The sequence below is a fragment of the Pipistrellus hanaki genome (genome assembly GCF_964339955.1).
Source record: "Pipistrellus hanaki genome assembly, chromosome: 8".
In the NCBI taxonomy this organism is placed as follows: Eukaryota; Metazoa; Chordata; class Mammalia; order Chiroptera; family Vespertilionidae; genus Pipistrellus; species Pipistrellus hanaki.
Window position 1 is genome coordinate 34,855,588 of NC_140510.1, and position 17,658 is coordinate 34,873,245.

The following is a 17,658-nucleotide window of genomic DNA, read 5'->3' on the forward strand; positions in this document are numbered from 1 at the left end:
TACAAATGCCTGTTTAGGCCCGGTCCCACTTGAATCTGGCGTATATGGGCAGTCAGACATCCTTTGAGGAGTCCCAGATTAGAGAAGGTTCAGGCTAGGCTGAGGGGCACCCTCTCCCCATGCACGAATTTCATGTACCTGGCCTCTAGTACATCCATAAATACTTACACTTTATAATCCGAACACATAAACTGTGTCTATGTTTGATTTCTTTAGTACAAACTAGAATTTTTAATACTGTTTGCATCATGCAACTAAGATATAAAGGTATATAAAGTAGAAAGTGATGAATAAAATTTTATTTCAAAAATATAATTTCCAACTTTTTGACATGGCGGTGTTCCTTTAATGATGTAACAACAAAATTCCCAATATGCTTGATTCAAATTATGGCTTATCAATGCACACTAGAAAATGCATTTTCATAACAAATTGTCAATTAATGCTAATCACCAATATTACATATTTGACAAGTTTGGGGTTAAAAACAAAACAAAACAAAACAAAAAAAAACACTTTTCAACCCTTTTCTTAGTAAATTACATCAAAGTGAGTCATTTTGTGTCTAAGCAGGGAAATGAAATCTAAAGCCCTCCTAAGGTCACACGCAGTCTGAAAAGCTGTGTTTTGAGAAATTTACCCACGTTTCCACTAAACAGCAGCTAGCTTTCTTACAACGTGTGAACACACATACCATGTCATACCCTCCCTTCCTGTACTCTGGTTAAAAGCTGCTTTTCTTTTTTTCCAGAACTGACTCTTGACTCTAATTCGTCTTATCACAGACGACAGTGTGACTTGCTCTGTTCCTTCCCGGTGCCTTTTCGTGGGGGTGGCTGACTGTGAGGAGGAAGGACTGCACTAAACTTAACACTAAAAGCCACAAGCAAAGCGAACGACCTCGGGTCTGCTTTTCCAGATGACCCATGGTGGTTCTCAAAACACGGCTCACACCGCAGAAGACTAGTCATCTTTCCTCAAATAAATGTGATAATTCTTTCTGCTGAACTCTGTGAAATAGGATTAACAGGAAATGCATTTGTGTAAGCAGATCTTTGACGTGATAATTCTAGTCTATGATAAGAAGTAAGCTCTATCAGTTGAATCACAACCCGTTTGCTAGCCCTTGTTGGAAAGAAATGTATTGCTAACCATGCAGTTACAAATGTGCCTATATCTGAAAACTTGCTGATGCAGCCCAGGAGAATCACCTTAAATAGGTGTTTGTTTTCCTGTTTACCAAAAACAGTCTCTTTGTCCATGCGGTAGCTACAATTGCACGTTTTATGTATTCTTGGAGGGAGAGTGTACCCTCCTGTGGCCTGTGGTGATAAAATAGCTACACAAAACCAGCAAAAGGGTAAACAACCTCTGGGGAGACTATATTGATAGGTGAGAGACAGGAAGAACTGGCTTCCAACGTCAGCCCTGCCTCTGCCCATGGGAACGTCTGCAAATTCCTGCTTCTGGGGGCATGTCCAACACTTATCTCCAGGGTTATGTCAGGGATCGCATGGAAGCCATTTTTAATCTACTAGGCAGTCTGTAGATATAGGCAAGATTGCTATTGTCTCTGTGAAACATGCTGCACTCTACTTTTCGTGTGAGTGATTCTCAAGTACTGTCCACTGTATGTTTCTGAGTTCAAAGAATTAATAGAGATCAGGTCTCAATTAGAGATCACTTTTATTTTATTATTATTATTTTAACCTGCAGGCTTCCTTACCCTCTCCTCTGTTTTTTACTCAAATGATTGATTCTTCCCTCAGTTTATTTGAATGTAGATTTCCCACTCAAAGTCAACTATCAAATGACTCTATTTCTCCCAAACATACACACACACACACCTTAAAATCATTAAGGGCTATTTATTATATTGCTGGAATATTAGAATAGAGGCAGTGAGCAGCTATATCATGCTAGAATAAAAAAATTATGAACTTTAATAGGCATTGAATAAAAAAGTGATTGAATGTCTAGACATAATGTGATACTAATGTAACAAATAGGCTAAAGAGTGCCATGGCAATAACTATTTAAAATATATAATATAATGTAAGGAGTGATATGGAAAAAATCTACAGGAGGAAAATCCTTTTCTTAAATATAGATTTTTTTTTAATTTTAGATTTGTTAAAAAAATTACAAAGCTATAAAATCTTGCCAATTCAATATTAGATGGAATAAAAAATGAATCAAGTAAGAATAACATTTCCACCTATTTTGTTTAGGCTGCCTATAAAAAGCAAACAAACTTATTATAATCTTTCTCAGTACCCACTTTAGACAATATCATTCCATGGGTCTCATGAAGCTTAAACCCTCATATTAAATCTTATACTTCCCATTTTACCGTCACTGTAGATGTGAAAAATGGCTGATGGTCATCTTTGTTTATAATCCTTCAGAAATTTCAACAGAAACTTCAAAATTGCCTGTTTTTAAGCCTCCCCAGAGATTACTGAGCCTAAGCTAACATCAAGTTTTGATACCTTCTTATTTACCTACAGAAGGCATTCCAAATAATTATATTGTCACTCTTTTATTTACAATGGACTCCAAAGTTCTCAATTTTTCACATGGATAGCCTACAAAATAAATATTACTCTTGCAGCATTAGCACGAGCAAGTATTTGTGTTAATTTGTTATATTATCTAACTTACAACTTTATTCCCTTATTGTGTGCTTAGAACTTCAGCTGTTCTAAGTTAAAACATTAAGAAGCGGGGGGGGGAGGGGGGGGGGCAGAGACACACAACAAAAAAAAAATTTTAAATAAAGGTCACTATTTAAAGGCCATAAAATGGGATGTCAGTTTTGCAATTCATTTGCACTTTCCCACTAAGCTGGGTGGAGTTGATCTAAACAAGTCCAGAAATATTTACGAAATACGCTCATAGGAAGGGGCATCCCAACCCATCAAAAGCGACTCTCTTCCTCTTCCACAGGGCGGTGGAGGCCAGGGATGAATTTCAAGAGTTGTTTCCGGACGCTCCCCCTTCTGCTTTTTCGGGGCAGAGTCCCAAACATGCTTGAGAAGTTGCTCTCCCACATGGGGGACATGGACCCACTGCTGGCGGTGCTGATGCTCCGGTGCCTGGAAGAGGACTTCTTCAGAAAATCGTCCCCATCCCTGAGGACGAAGCACTCGTCATCGGTGCTGGTCTGCCGGCTGAAGGCTCCCTTGCTCGAGTCCTCAGACACACACGTCTGGTAGCCGTCCTCGCTGTCCATTGTCACGGAGCTCAGCCAGCTCTTACAGCTGCTCTCGCTGGATAATCGGTTCCAGTCCAGGAGGGCTGAGCCTGCCCCGGGCAGGGTTCCAAACAAAACGGATTCATCTATGTCCATGTTTTCCAAACTTGGGCAGTTAGCTGCATCACCTAGAATGCAGAAAACAAAGTCTACTGTGGAATGGATCTGAGCATTATCACACCCCATAAGTAAAGACACCAAAATTTCTCTTCAAAGGGTAAATAATATTTTTCACTGAGCCTTGACTTGCATGAATAAATGACTGGTTATAAGGTAATTTGATAAACCTTATAGTAGGATTTCCAAAACTAGCTGCCCATGGCCTACCTGCCATATAAAAGGGTTCATGGTCACGAAAAGAGTAAGGCTAGATCAAATACATTTAAACCAGATTCTTCATATGAGAACAAGTTCTATTCATGCGATAGCATGCCAGCATGACTTGTGAACTTTTGAAAGGATAATCTTTAAACTGAAATGACTCTGCAACCTTTTATTAAAATTATTGATAAAGAAATGGAGCTTTAAGGAATATACTTGGAGAAATGCTATCTTATAGATTTTCTCCATTTAGTTCCTCTTATGTTTAACTACTGTCCTTTTTTAGTGATTATAAACTTATAATAGCATTATCTGACATGTAGTGGAAACACAGTTATAAAACCTGCATCTAGCCGAAACCAGTTTGGCTCAGTGGATAGCGTGTCGGCCTGCTGACTGAAAGGTCCCAGGTTCGATTCCGGTCAAGGGCATGTACCTTGGTTGCAGGCACATCCCCAGTAGGGGGTGTACAAGAGGCAGCTGATCAATGATTCTCTCTCATCAATGTTTCTAACTCTCTATCCCTCTTTCTTCTTCTCTGTAAAAATTTAATAAAATATATATATTTTTTTAATTTGATAAAAAAAACAACAACAACCTGCATCTGTAGGCTCATTATAGAGAAGTCAAGGGTATTTAAGGCAAAAAGGATATTGTCCAGTCTCAATATTCCAAGTTTCATATTAGAATGCTATAATACGTAAATGTTCTGAAATGGTACTGTACCCAGAAAATAGCCTTGTCCTCAAATCCTATCTAATAAAAGGATAATATGCAAATTATGTGTCACTCTGTCATAAATATGGCAGCGCCCATAGCCACAAGATGGCAGCTCCCAGTCCTCTTACCACCAGAGTCCTCCAGTCAGTGGGGGGGGAGGGGGGGGGCGTGGCGTCAGGGTGGCTGCTGAGAGCGGGCAGTGTGAGCAGCCTGACGGAATGCTTACTTTGTCACTGCAGCAACAGGGCAAGCATCCGGCACCCAGCCTCAGATGGGCCTCTAGCTAGCCCAGGGTGCAGAACACTGGTGTCATCACCCTGGCAATGAGGCAGGTGTTCCATACCCAGTCATAGATGGGCCTCTAAGCCTCAGAGAGCCTCTGGGCAGCAGGCATGGAGCAGCCAGACCCCACAGAAAGCTAGTGGTGAACAGATTCATGCACAGGGCTACTAGTAAGTAATAACTCATTTGAAGGAATTGAGTTTTATCTGCTTAGCTGAATTTTTTTCATCAACCTTTTATAATCTACATCTGGGCTACCCAAACTCAAATTTTATTCATGTACCAATATCCTGTCCCACCCCCCTTGCTTCTATACTGGCTGCCTTAATGTGAAAAGAAAGCAGATTATCTGTAATACCAGCCTGAGAAAGACATACATCAGCCCCCTAGATTCAACCAATCACTGATCTAAAATATTTGAGAAAAATAATAATTCCAGAAAGTTTCAAAAAGCAAAATTTGAATTTTCCATGGCACCAAGCATTACACTGAATCCACATGAATGAAATATACAATAGCATACCATTTTGTAGCCTTACATGGAAATATAAGTTGTATGAAAATACTGTAGCATTTAACGGAATGCTATTTGGGCATCTTGAATTTTGGTATCCATAGGGTGTGTCCTAGAAACAATCTCCCACGGATGACAAGGGATGACTTTAATTAGATGGTTAGTACTTCAAGAAAAACAATAGAGCCTAGCTGGCATGGCTCAGTGGTTAAGCACTGACCTATGAACCAGGAGGTCAGGGTTCAGTTTCTGGTCAAGGGCACATGCCTAGGTTGCAGGCTTAATTCCCAGCAAGGTGGGGGGGAATGCAGGAGGCAGCCAACCAGTGATTCTCTCTCATCATTGATGGTTCTATCTTTCTTTCCCTCTCCCTTTCTCTCTGAAATCAATAAAAATATTTTTTAAAGATTAAAAAAAAAGAAAAAGAAAGCAATAGAACATTGACATTCAGAAATGGTTTCACTTTGTATTAGTTGATTATCTCTACTGCTCTCTCCTTTGTCCTTGGTTGACAATATAAAAGGAGACTGTTTATTTTTCCTTTTGATCTGCAAGGTTAAGTATGGCCAGCCCTCAGTGAGTGATTAATCATAATTCTTTTCTTTTTGCTAATACAACCTACTTTATTTCATTTTGCAATGCTTTGATTAGAGAACAATTGCTTTATAGAATTTCATTCCCTGAATATTTATTCTAGGTGAGAAAAAGTAAAAAGAACTCCTTCAACTCTCAAAAAATTTGTACAACAATGGCCTTATGAGGATTCAGTCTCCTTGAATCTTACCTAAGGGTCTTGTCTCCACAAAGCCATTCCTATAGAAATCCAGGAAAAAGCCCATCTTTACTCCAGAATGCTCCAAAAGTGAAGGCAAAGGTTTCCCAAACCTTTGGGTCTACAAAAACCTAATAGGTAGCTAAATTCTGTACCTGTCTTGCTAGTAATCTCCAGATCCCCCCAAAAATCTGTTATGATTGTTTTAAAATATTAAGTTAAATACTTAAAAAATACAAGTAACTCATACAAACTTTTTATCAAAAAACAACTTCAACGTAAAGTTAGTGCCTAATTAAAAATTAAAAGTACCTTTTTTTATAAAGAGGTTATAATTTTTGACAGATATCTAGGCTATAAATAGAGACTTTAGACTTGGTATTATCTGAAGGAAATATAACCTACCTTTCACACCCACTCTGCTAGTGCTTTCAATGAATTTTTATACAGACAAGTTCTTCGGGTCACACAAGTCACATAGCAAATCATAAATCGACAAATTTTAAACTCATCCCTTCCCTTTACAATGTACACAAAGGCAAGAATAATGATGTTACTATTATTATTATCATTCAAATTTCTGTCTTGGAGGTCATAAAGGGGAGTATCTCTGCATTAATGTGACCTATACAATTTGAACAAGTGATAGGAGCTCTACACAAAGAGTGTGCTACCATTCCAGCCTTAGGCGTTTCTGGGAACTGCACAGCCCCTGAGCCATGGACGTTCTCAGAAATTTCACTGATCTGCTGAAATCAGGCCATCGTTCCTACTGCTCTTCTAACATCTCCAGGTGCCTCTTGCAAGCATGTGCATGCAGGTGTGTATATGCATGATTGGATGTGCATATGTGTATGAAGGAAGGATGTGACTTGACTTATCCCTCCTCCAAATACATAGGTCACTCCAAAGAAATAAAAACTAGTATTCATTATCCATGCTACACAATTTTTTTTTCTTATAATGATGATAATCTTACAGCAACTTAAAGGCAGAAATACTAAAAGGGTGAAATGTTAGTGTGGTTTCTGAACAGGAAATCACATTTACCATAAAGCAGGCGCTGTTCCTGTAACTGTAGAGTTCTGAGCTCCACCCATTTCTTCTTTAAGGTTTGCTGAGAAAAAAGAAGAAAAAAAAAGTGCTAATATTAGGAAACCCCAGTGAAATAGCAATTTACTCCTAGGTGTTGAGATTTGTGACTAATTTTTTTTTCCCTTTCTTTCTGGCACTAACAACCTCCCTTGTTCATTTGAAAGATGTTTTTCTGTATAAAAGGAGGATATTGGGAAAACTACTTCCTCAAGAAATAACTGAATAGCACCAAGAAGTTGAAACCATGACATCATTTCAATAGGAACAATAAAAGCAATAGACAATAGGAACAATGACATTTGTATATTTTTACTTTAAATAAATATCATAGGACCAGATTGCTTAGGTCTGTGTCCATGTAATATCTGTTTATACAGGGACTTATATTCTAGGCTTCTCCCACATGCAGGATGAAGATAATAATAGAACCTAAACACTGGGATTGTCATGCAGGTTAAATAAGTTAATAGACGTGAGATGTTTAGATCTTAGTAATTGTTCAATAAATACCATCATCATTCTTTAAACCTGGCACACTGAAACTTCTTGGAAAATAAAAAGCTGTCTTTTCTACTGGACAGCTTCTTATTTTCTGCACCAAAAAGAGGAAGTCTACCTGTTCTGAAAGGCTTCCTTGGAAGGCTAAACTTAAAACACTGCTTAGCACCCTGACTTTTTAACTCCTTCCTTCCCCTGCTGCCCAGCACCTGAGAGCAGTGGCCCAAGGTGGGAATGGAGTGGCTGATGTGATGATCAAGGTGCAGCGGAGGCTTGGACCAGCCCAGGACTGGGCTGAGGTGATGGGAATTGAAAGCTAACCAGGCGAAAGCATTTGGCAAGACACCATCAAAGGCTCATTCTCTCTCCTCTTTGTTCTCTACCCCACCCCTTTGCCATTTGAGGGCCTCACAGCCAGCCCAGCAGGCAGACATAGCTCAGCTTTGCCTCTGGACACCTGAGAAGGGGTCCTTCACTTGACGCAATCTGGGAAGGTCAGATAAAGTCTAAAACTGAAGAGAAAAAGAAGCACATTTGAAAGGGGAAGGCCTAAAGGAATGAAAATAATAAAATACAAGAATGTCATTAAATGCTTAAGGGAAAATGGCTGGTTCCTCAATTCTGGGCCTAAACAATCGCTGGGCAGGATTTTCCAATCCCTGATAACATTTAGTAGCAATCCTATGATCGCAAATATAATATTGAAAAATTCAAGTCATCAACTTCCTGTTCTTTCTGTATTATAAAGTAGTCCATATGGCTCTAAGACTGCTGGGCTACCTGAATCACAGCTATTATCTGTGTACACCTCTCATCAGTCACACCTCCGGTCAGAATTATGGAACCAAGGAGTATAGAACTAAAGAGATCTGGCCTATATACCAACCCCTTTCTTCTTTCTTCAGGAGGCTTATCTCCTGCAAAGTAAGAGTCTAGTAGGGGAGCATGAGGCTGGCGTGACAGTCAAAACCAAATAGAGAGAAGAGGAAGTTGTATTTCTGCACCTAGATATCCAGAAATACAAAGTCAGGGCTTGCTACATCCTGGACTTTTAAAAAAATATATAAAAAAGTTTTAAAATATCTAATCTGTTGATCTGGCCCAGTCACCTAAGTATGTCATCACTTAAACCAAGGAAATACCAGGGTAAAGAACAGATACATCTAAGTGACTCAGTTTTTAGCCTATATCTAAGCTTCCCTATTTTCCTTGGAGCCTGTATCTGGTTGCTATTAGCATCACAGTTGTATATTTGCACCAATTTAATCTCTCACCATTAGAAGACAAAGCACATGGGAGATTTAACTATACCGGGCCACATCCCCTCACTATAGATATAACTATACCGGGCCACATCCCCAGGTCAGTGCCTCACATAGCAACAGCTCAATGCATATGGATTGAATGGGCATGTAAACTAGCAGCTCCCTGAAACAACACTCAACTATCACAGATTAGATAGTTTGGATTGGACATATTTTCAATGTTTTCAGTCTACATGAGACACCCATGTCAGTTAACTATTTCCATGGCACTTTACTACTTTATAGTGCTTTTGTGGATAACCTGCTATTTAATTTTCCCAACTGTCCAAATATCTCACAGATTAGAAAATAAAGGTTCGATATAGCAAAATATTTCCCAAAGGCTACAAATCCAGTCAATGACAGAACTAGATTAAAAAGTAACTCCCCCCATTAGCCCATTGGATGTACCATTTTCATGTTAAACTGTGAATCATAGGTCATGAGAAAGGGAATCCCTGAAAACACAGTCTTTGATGAAACAGAATGCACCCTTACATGCTAAATGTCATCCTGTGAGGGGAAGCCAGCCTGATCCTGGTTATAGGTCATACCCGAGAAACTTCTGGCTCAAGAGATGAACTGGAAATTTTATCATTTCAAGTTTAGAAAAGGAACAGACATGCAAGAAGTAAGCAGGAATGAACCCAAAGTCCGGCTGAACCTGAAGAATCAGAAAGAGATACTAGGAATGTGGATCTTAGGGCGATACATAGTTTAAGTACACTTATGTGGCACAGGACAGAGACAAGTTTCCCGCCTGAGAAAAGAACCTTGGCTGAAGTTCGCTCCACACCACGCAAAGAGGCTGGGGAAAGGGTCCAAAGATGGCGATGGCTCAGGTAGAGCTTGCACCTAGCGGGGCAGGAATACATAAACGCAGCCTCAGGACCCAAGCCACACCATACACTGACCCTCCAGGGAAGGCCTCCTAGCTGCCAGACCTGGCCCTGGGTTGGCAGCTTTGATATGTATCGTGGAGGCAACTGCCCAACTATCACACTGAACAGAAGGAGAGGCCACCATGCAAGGGAAGTAGGCAATCTGCACTTCAAAACACCCGCTGAAGTACAGTAACAAGGGCAACAACGCTGATCATCAGCGTAAGGATGCTCTCCAAGTAAAATGAAAATAGAAAGTGTCCAAAAAGGATTTAAAATGAGGATATCTGTAATCTTCAGAGAGATAAATGATATTAATGTGTTAAGAAGAAGAAATTTGCAACAAAAAGGAACAAGAATTGATCAAAATAAAAAGAGCTACTTGAGAACAAAAAATTAAATTTTAATAGAAGGAACACATTCTGTATGGAACACAGACAGCATTACTGAGGCTGTTACTAAGGAATTCAAAAAGAACATTAAAAAAGTTAAATAATACAAAATATGAAAGAGCAGGTAGGCAGCCTGGAAGGCAAATCAAGGGACTCAAAAATATGGAACGGAATTCCACAAGACAATTCAGGGAATGGTAAAAAAAAAAAAAAAAAAAAAAAAAAAAAAAAAAAAGATAAAAAGATACAGTTGACCCTTGAACAATGTGGAACCTCCCCCTGACACACACACCTACATAGTAAAGCATCTGCATATAACTTCTGACTCCCCAAACTTAATTACTGATAGTCTACTATTGGTTGGAAGCCTTTCCAATAGTATAAATAGTTGATTAACACTTATTTTGTATGTTATATGTGTCATATACTGTATTCTTGAAATAAAGTAAACTCGATAAAAAAAAATGTTAAGAAAATCATAAGGAAGTGAAAATAAGTTTAGAGTATTGTATTTACAGAAGCCATAAGTTTGCATCACCTGACTACAAGAAGAAAAATAATCCATGTGTATTAATAGTAAGTGAATCCATTCAGTTCAAATCCATGTTGTTTAAGGGTCAACTATCTATTCAAAGATATCGAGCTGATAGTTTTCTAAAACTAAAGACCATTTAGATGGAAAGGGCACTAAGTTCTAAGTTCTACACAGTTTATATTTAGAAATGAACCCAGATGCAATCACATTGAGGTGAAACTATAGATTGGTAAAGTCAAAAGAACAGCTTAAAAGCAATCAGCAAAAGATAACAAATTGGCACAAATTGAAATACTCATTTTTTTAAATTAAATATATTTTATTGATTTTGTACAGAGAGGAAGGGAGAGAGATAGAGAGTTAGAAACATCGATGAGAGAGAGTCATCGATCAGCTGCCTCTTGCACACTTACTATTGGGGATATGCCCGCAACCAAGGTACATGCCCTTGACCAGAATCGAACCCGGGACCCTTCAGTCCCCAAGCCGACGCTCTATCCATTGAGCCAAACCGGTCTCGGCCGAAATACTGATTTTTTTAAAAGACTCAAAAATCCTATAGATAATTACCAAGAAATAAAAAGATGAGAAAGCATAGAAAGTGGTACAAGTAAAAATGGGGACATGATCAGTTGTGATAGAAAAGAAGAAAAAAAAAAAACGAGAATAAAGTTGTATTAAAAACTTCATGCAATTATTTAAAGACTTTATTAACAAAAAGATAATTTGACAAAATTAAAACAGAAAACCTGAGTAGTTTATAACTAATAAAGAAACTGAAACAATTTAAAAATATTTCTACCAAAAAAAAAGAACTTCTAGCCCTGATGGTTCAGATAATGTTACAAATATTCTACAGAGAACAAAAATGGGACATGTTCCCTAGCTCATGCTAAGAGGCCAGTAAATGTGATACCAAAACTAAAGAAAGAACTGCTGGAGGGGCATTAGCGGGGGGGGGGGGGGGGGGGGGGGGGGGGGTGCGCGCGGATAGGCCATTCTATCTGAAAAGTGAAGCTACCTTCAAATATCCTTAAGAAAATGTTAGCAAATCAAATCTATAAGTTTATAAAAAATTATTATAAATTATGAATCAGATTTGGTTTGTTTTATAAATTCAAGGGTGGCTTTACATTAGAAAACCTTTAAATGTCACTCATCATACTGACAGATTTTTTTTAAATAAAAAAATGAAATGACCATCCTAATAAGTGCAAAAACAGGTATTTGGTAAAGTTTAATATACCATCCCTATAAAAACTACTAGCAAACTTGGTATTGAAGGGAGCCTCTTTAACCTGAAAAGTATATTCATAGAGAGCTCATTCCTGACATGAAAGAGACAAAAAATTCCCTTTAAAGTCAAGAACAAAACAAGGATCCCCACAATTATAGTTTCTACTCACCATGATATTGCAGGACCTAGTTACTAAGAAAAAGAACTGAATGTCATTCTTAACAGATAGTTATTATCTTCATAGAAAGTCCCCAAAAATCTATAGATAATTTATTAGAAATTTATAGTTTAGAAGGTGTTTGAATATAGTGACAGCATAAGAAATGTTATTTTACATATCTATACTTCTTTAATCAAAATCAAAATATTCATTTTAAGTAAAAAAACTATAGAAACAAAATCATAAATTATAAAATGATAAATCTAACAAAGATTTATAGAATCTGTAATTTATTTCAAAAACATTTTATAATTTATTCATGCAATTATATGTTATATTTATTCTTAAGTACCTTCTAATTTTTCTTTCTTAATAAATATAATATTTTAATATTAAAAGATTTTAACTTATTGTTATTGGTTTTTAAATCCAATAGTCTTGCCGATCTCCCTTTATTCTAATAAAATGTTTATAGATTCCCTTAGAGTTTTCTGTATAGTTATAAATTTATTTGTAGATAAAGATTTGTCCCTTTACCTCCAATTATTCAATTGTGCTTGAAATAAGAAAAGTAAAAACCATAAAGATGTCAATTGATTTTATTTATTCTATAAATGCAATTCAATTTCTATGAAAATATAAACAGAATTTTTTTGCCAAAGAATTTTACAAAATGATTTTAAAAATAACAGAAATAAGCAAAGTAGCAAGATGTTGGCAAAGAAAACAGGTCTTGTTGATTAATTATATGTGGGGGAAGGGTATACAACATAAAATATAAATACTGTATAGTAACTCCACCCTCAATGGAGTGAATACCTAATTAATAATAATTAATGGGCTCAATAATTTAGAAGTGCATACGTCATAAAGTAAACTAGCAAATGGCAGCTATTGCTATACAAAACCCAAGTGAGCAGCCTGTCTGCAGCAAACCCTGCGATCCCTGCTCAGAAGGCAGCAGCCCTGGATACAGAGGTTCTTGGAACCGGCTGGGGTCTGCAGTGCTCTGACCCATGTGTACATAAGTGAGAGTCTGAACTTCATGTCCTGGCAGGACCCCTCCAGTCTCCTAAGACTTTTTAGTCCTTCAAAGAGCCATGCCAGAAACTTTCACTGAACACCCTGCACTGTGCACTATCTCCTAAAAGCTTTATTTTTTCCTATTCAAAGTTGATAGTGTGCTTGCCAGTGAAAGCAGATTCAAGGACAGCCAAAGGAGTGCAGGGAGATTATTTCTGTGGTGAGAATGAGGCAGAATGGAAGGATGCAGAGGAAGACAATAGGAAGCAAAACTTCCAGGCCCTCTGCACACACACACAGAACTTGGGAAAATGACAGATCAGCTTCTCCTTCTTTGTTCCCCCTCACCTACCCCATACAAAATGTAAATCAAGAGAGAAAGGTGCATTAATGAAATGCTCTTTAATTGATGTTCCTCCCTGTTGCCTTTCTGAGCCTCATAGACACACAGAAGGAGGAAGGAAATGATTTGCGATGGTTTGTGAAATTTAATATTCCTGCAAAGCCAATTGTCTAGCTCTTGATAATTCAGCCTTTTAGACTCATCATGACATTTCATCCTCAAGGGCTATCTCAATTCCTCAAATAGATCTTCATTCTACCACTCACACATTCAAGGATGAAAAATGTTCCTCACTGTATTAAATTAAATTACCTTTAAAACTTGCAGCTTTGCTTCAAGCTCGGCTTTCTTGAGAATTGCTGTTCCATTAAGAGTCTCTATCCTGTTTTAAGAAAAAAGGGAGGGGAGGAGAAGAGCATGAGTGATTCATTCAAACAAGTACCATCCTTACGAAGTACTACAATTTAAACTCAGACTCCTTAAAAGGCAACATAAACGTTAAGATTCTCCTGCACTAAAAGTATCTGGACTGACTTCAAATCTAACAACATTCAGAGAAAGAAAATGGGGAAAAGCAAACAAACAAAAATAACACCCCTGGAAAGGGTGACTGAAAGATTTTTGTTAATTTGTAAATTGTAGCTCATTTTATAGAAGCCCCTGTATGGCAATGGTGGTTGTTTTCTACTAGGATCTATTCTTGTGGGGTCTAGCTGAATCGCCTCGAACATTTGGTGAATATTTATTGGACATCTACAATGTACCAGACTTTGGACACCACGCTAAGCATGAGGAATATAGCAATAAGAATAGCAAGCAATGAGGATAACAATAAGAATTTCAAACAGTGGCATCAACATGCTATTCCTTGAAAGGGAAAAATCTTTTCCTCACTAAGGTGTCAGGAGCTTTTATTTCTGTAAATTGTCTTAACTTTGGAACTAGAACAAAGAAAACCAGAACTACTATCAGTTAGTAACCTTCATCTGACTCTCATCACAAAGCCTTTTAAGCTCACAACTTTAATCCTAGAATTATCTACTTAATGGTGTTTCTTTCTCCCTATATCTTTATTAAAATAAAAAGACTTCTTCTATCCTGAGTGATTTGATTTGTGTTGTGGGCACAAGTTGAGGCCTTTATTTTCACCATTAAGCCATCAATCTGAATAAGATAAGTTTTATGTCTGAGTCACACACCTAAATATCTTTAAAGTATTGTTTCAAATTCCTTCTGATAAATAAACTGTAACTCTTTAAAGATGCAAGAATTTTTCAAGGCATCTATAATAATAAAAGAGTAATATGCTAATTAGACCCGACAGCCGGACAGCCGAACAACCTTCCGGAATGACCAGTGAACAGCGGCGGGGCAGGGAATCTGTTCCACCATGGCCAACCATGGTGGTCCCCACGACCCTCCTTCTGCAGAGGCAGTGGGAGAGGGGGCAGCACAGGCCTGGAGCCTCCACAGAGGCCGGACAGGGTGCTACCATAGTGTCTCAACCTCCCAAAGCCCCTCTCCCAGCTGGCTTAGCCCCAGATTGCAAACCCACCCCCACCCCCCCAGCACCAGTGGGTTGGGGGGGCAGGGCCAATGCTAAGAAGCAATGAGCCCAGCTTCTGGTTGAGCCACACTCCTCTCCTGACCCCTGCTCAACCAGAAGCCAGGATCATGGCTGGTGAGCACAGCAGAGGTGACGTGAGCATCTTCCACCTCTACAGCAGGCAGGTGGTGAGGAACAAGGGGTCCTGGAATGTGAGAGCTCTGGGCTGCGAGAGGGAGTTCCATCTTAGGCCCTATTCCTAGGGTATCCTGAACTATGAGAGGGCACAGGCCAGACTGAGGAGCCCCACTCCCTCAGTGCACAAATTTTGTGCACCAGGCCTCTAGTGGTAAAATACTAGCATTAAAGGTGGAGATCAATTTTCCTCAATTTCTAATAGCATCATACCCACGATAATGAGATGATAGCAAGCCAAGACATTATCTGCTGCCTCATTAGAGCAGTCTTGATTGTGAGCAATGGTGAGGATCCCTGTGGATCTGTTCCATTGGAATTTTTAATGTCAATCTGACCTGTCCAAGCAACAGATGTCTATGTCCAAAACCTCAGGCCTGGATTGGCTGCTTTCTTCAGTATTCGTATAGACCAGTGTTTTTCAACCTTTTTTGGGCAAAGGCACACTTGTTTCATGAAAAAAATCACGAGGCACACCACCATTAGAAAATGTTAAAAAATTTAACTCTGTGCCTATATTGACTATATGTAAAGTAATTCTCTTGAATAGGAATCAAATAAACACAAAGAAAGTATTTTATAATTACTTTATTATGAAATATTAAGTAAACAAAATAGTGAAAAATTATAAAATTCTTGTCTTGTCTGCACCTACGGCACACCAGGCAACATCTTGCGGCACACTAGTGTGCCGCGGAACAGCGGTTGAAAAACGCTGGTATAGACTATCATTTTCCTGATCTCTGGCTTTCCCACTGTCTCCAGCCATTACTCCTTAGATATTTCCTGAGGCTTACATGAGGTTTAGTTAAGAACAATCTTCTGGTGCTTATAGAGCACTGAGTCCAACTCTATGGATCCTATGAGTTGGGTAAAGAGAAGCTTGAATCTGCAAGGCAGAAACCATATAGAATCCAAGAGAAAATGCAGGCAGTTAGACTCGGTCTTGTATCACCAGCAGTCATCTTCCCAAACTACTAGACACACCCAAACCATCCTTTGAAGTTTTAGGCCACCATCACTGAAGAGTGGCCAGTGGATTTTCTATTGGCAGCTTACAATGAGCAGCTGTGCTGTGACTGAAGAGAAGAGATCTTGGCATCCAGAGCAGGTGGTCAAATCCCAGCCCCATGACTTACTAGATGGTTGATCTTAACTAAACCTCATTTCAGTCTCAGTTCACTTCACCTATAAATAGAAATAAAACTAACCTCATGAGGTGATTGTGGAGAAGAAATGAGAAAATATAGAATCTAACATAATCAGAATAAATCCTAAACTAGCTAGCCTGGTTCATAGACCCATACTCTGCCCCCTGGCCAACTCCCTGTCTTTGTTGTTGTTAACTGCATCCAAAGAAATGTTTCCCATTGATTTTTAGAGAGGGTAGAAGGGAGGGTGGGGAAGAGGGAGATGAAGAGAGAGAGGCGGACATCGATGTGAGAGTGACACATCCATCAGTTGCCTCTGGCATAAGCCCCAACAGGGGCCAAGAATTAAACTTGCAACCCTTGACTGGGAATCGAACCCATGACCCTTCAATACATGAGCCAATGATCTAGTAACTCCTGATCACACTTGCCAGGGCCCAACTCCCTGCCTTCATCCCTTATTATATTCCCTCTAATTCACCAACCACCAATTACACTGTCTTTCTTTCTCTTCCTTGGACGTGCCAAGCCCATTTTGACAACTAAGAGACCTCTCTCTTTACCTTAAATGCTCTCATGAAGAATTCATATAATCATCCTTCTCTTCATTTAGGTCTCAGCTCAAAGTCCACCTCCTCAGAAAGGACCAATTTAAATACCTAAGCTAAAGTATCAGCCATCTTACTCAATGTTCTAACCCATTCCTTATTGTACTTGCTTCATAGCAGTTATGTATAATTAAATACCAAAATTAATTTTTGGAGTTTTTTCTTATCCATCTCCTTCCATATCTCCTGAGCCTATCACAATACTGGAAACACAGTATTTGCTCAAGAAATATCATTTTAACAAATGAGTGAATTCCATCTTTTAACTAAATACTAAAGTTTTATTAGGTCCTACGGATGGCATAGTCGAAAAAAAATAAATTAAATCTCCAATAGGGAGACCAGTGTATCATTAGTAAGTTTGGAATAGTAGCAGGGGTGAGTGTGTGTGTGTGTGTGTGTGTGTGTGTGTGTGTGTGTGTGTGTAGGGTGGGAAGGGCTGTCAGACTTGGTTCTTCCTTCCAAAAAGAACACTCAATGAGAAAAACTATTGGCTTGTGGTATAAGATGAAAAACTCAACCATTCAGACCTTTTATTTGTTCTAATAACAAGATTATATCAGCTATGGAAATTGGATAATTTTTTCTCAGTCCAAGGAAAATAACTGCCAGTTTAATTGAATTTAATGTTATTTTTTAAAATGCTCTCCCTCCCACTTGGATGTTTGGGCTATCGATGTTGACAACATGTTCAAGTTTGAAGAAACCTTGAGAAACAAAGGGAACTGATAAAAACGTCTGAACCCAGTTCCAAAGCTATGGTGCACTGCCTCCCTTCTTATGAACCTGAACAATAAGTCTATTCATTCACTCAACAGGCATTAT

General features: G+C 38.6%; 1 protein-coding gene across 2 annotated transcripts in view; it reads right to left on the minus strand.

Annotated features, from left to right (window-relative positions):
* Positions 1-279: 279 nt before the first annotated feature.
* Positions 280-17,658, minus strand: part of CYTIP (cytohesin 1 interacting protein) — a 69,860-nt gene continuing 52,481 nt past the window's right edge. For both annotated transcript variants that reach the window (XM_084891471.1, XM_084891470.1), the window contains exons 6-8: positions 13,646-13,715; positions 6,916-6,982; positions 280-3,384 (exon numbers count right to left, since the gene is read on the minus strand). In XM_084891471.1, the coding sequence (XP_084747597.1) occupies positions 2,921-3,384; positions 6,916-6,982; positions 13,646-13,715 (601 nt within the window). In that variant the 3' untranslated portion in view covers positions 280-2,920. The remainder of the gene's footprint in view (positions 3,385-6,915; positions 6,983-13,645; positions 13,716-17,658) is intronic.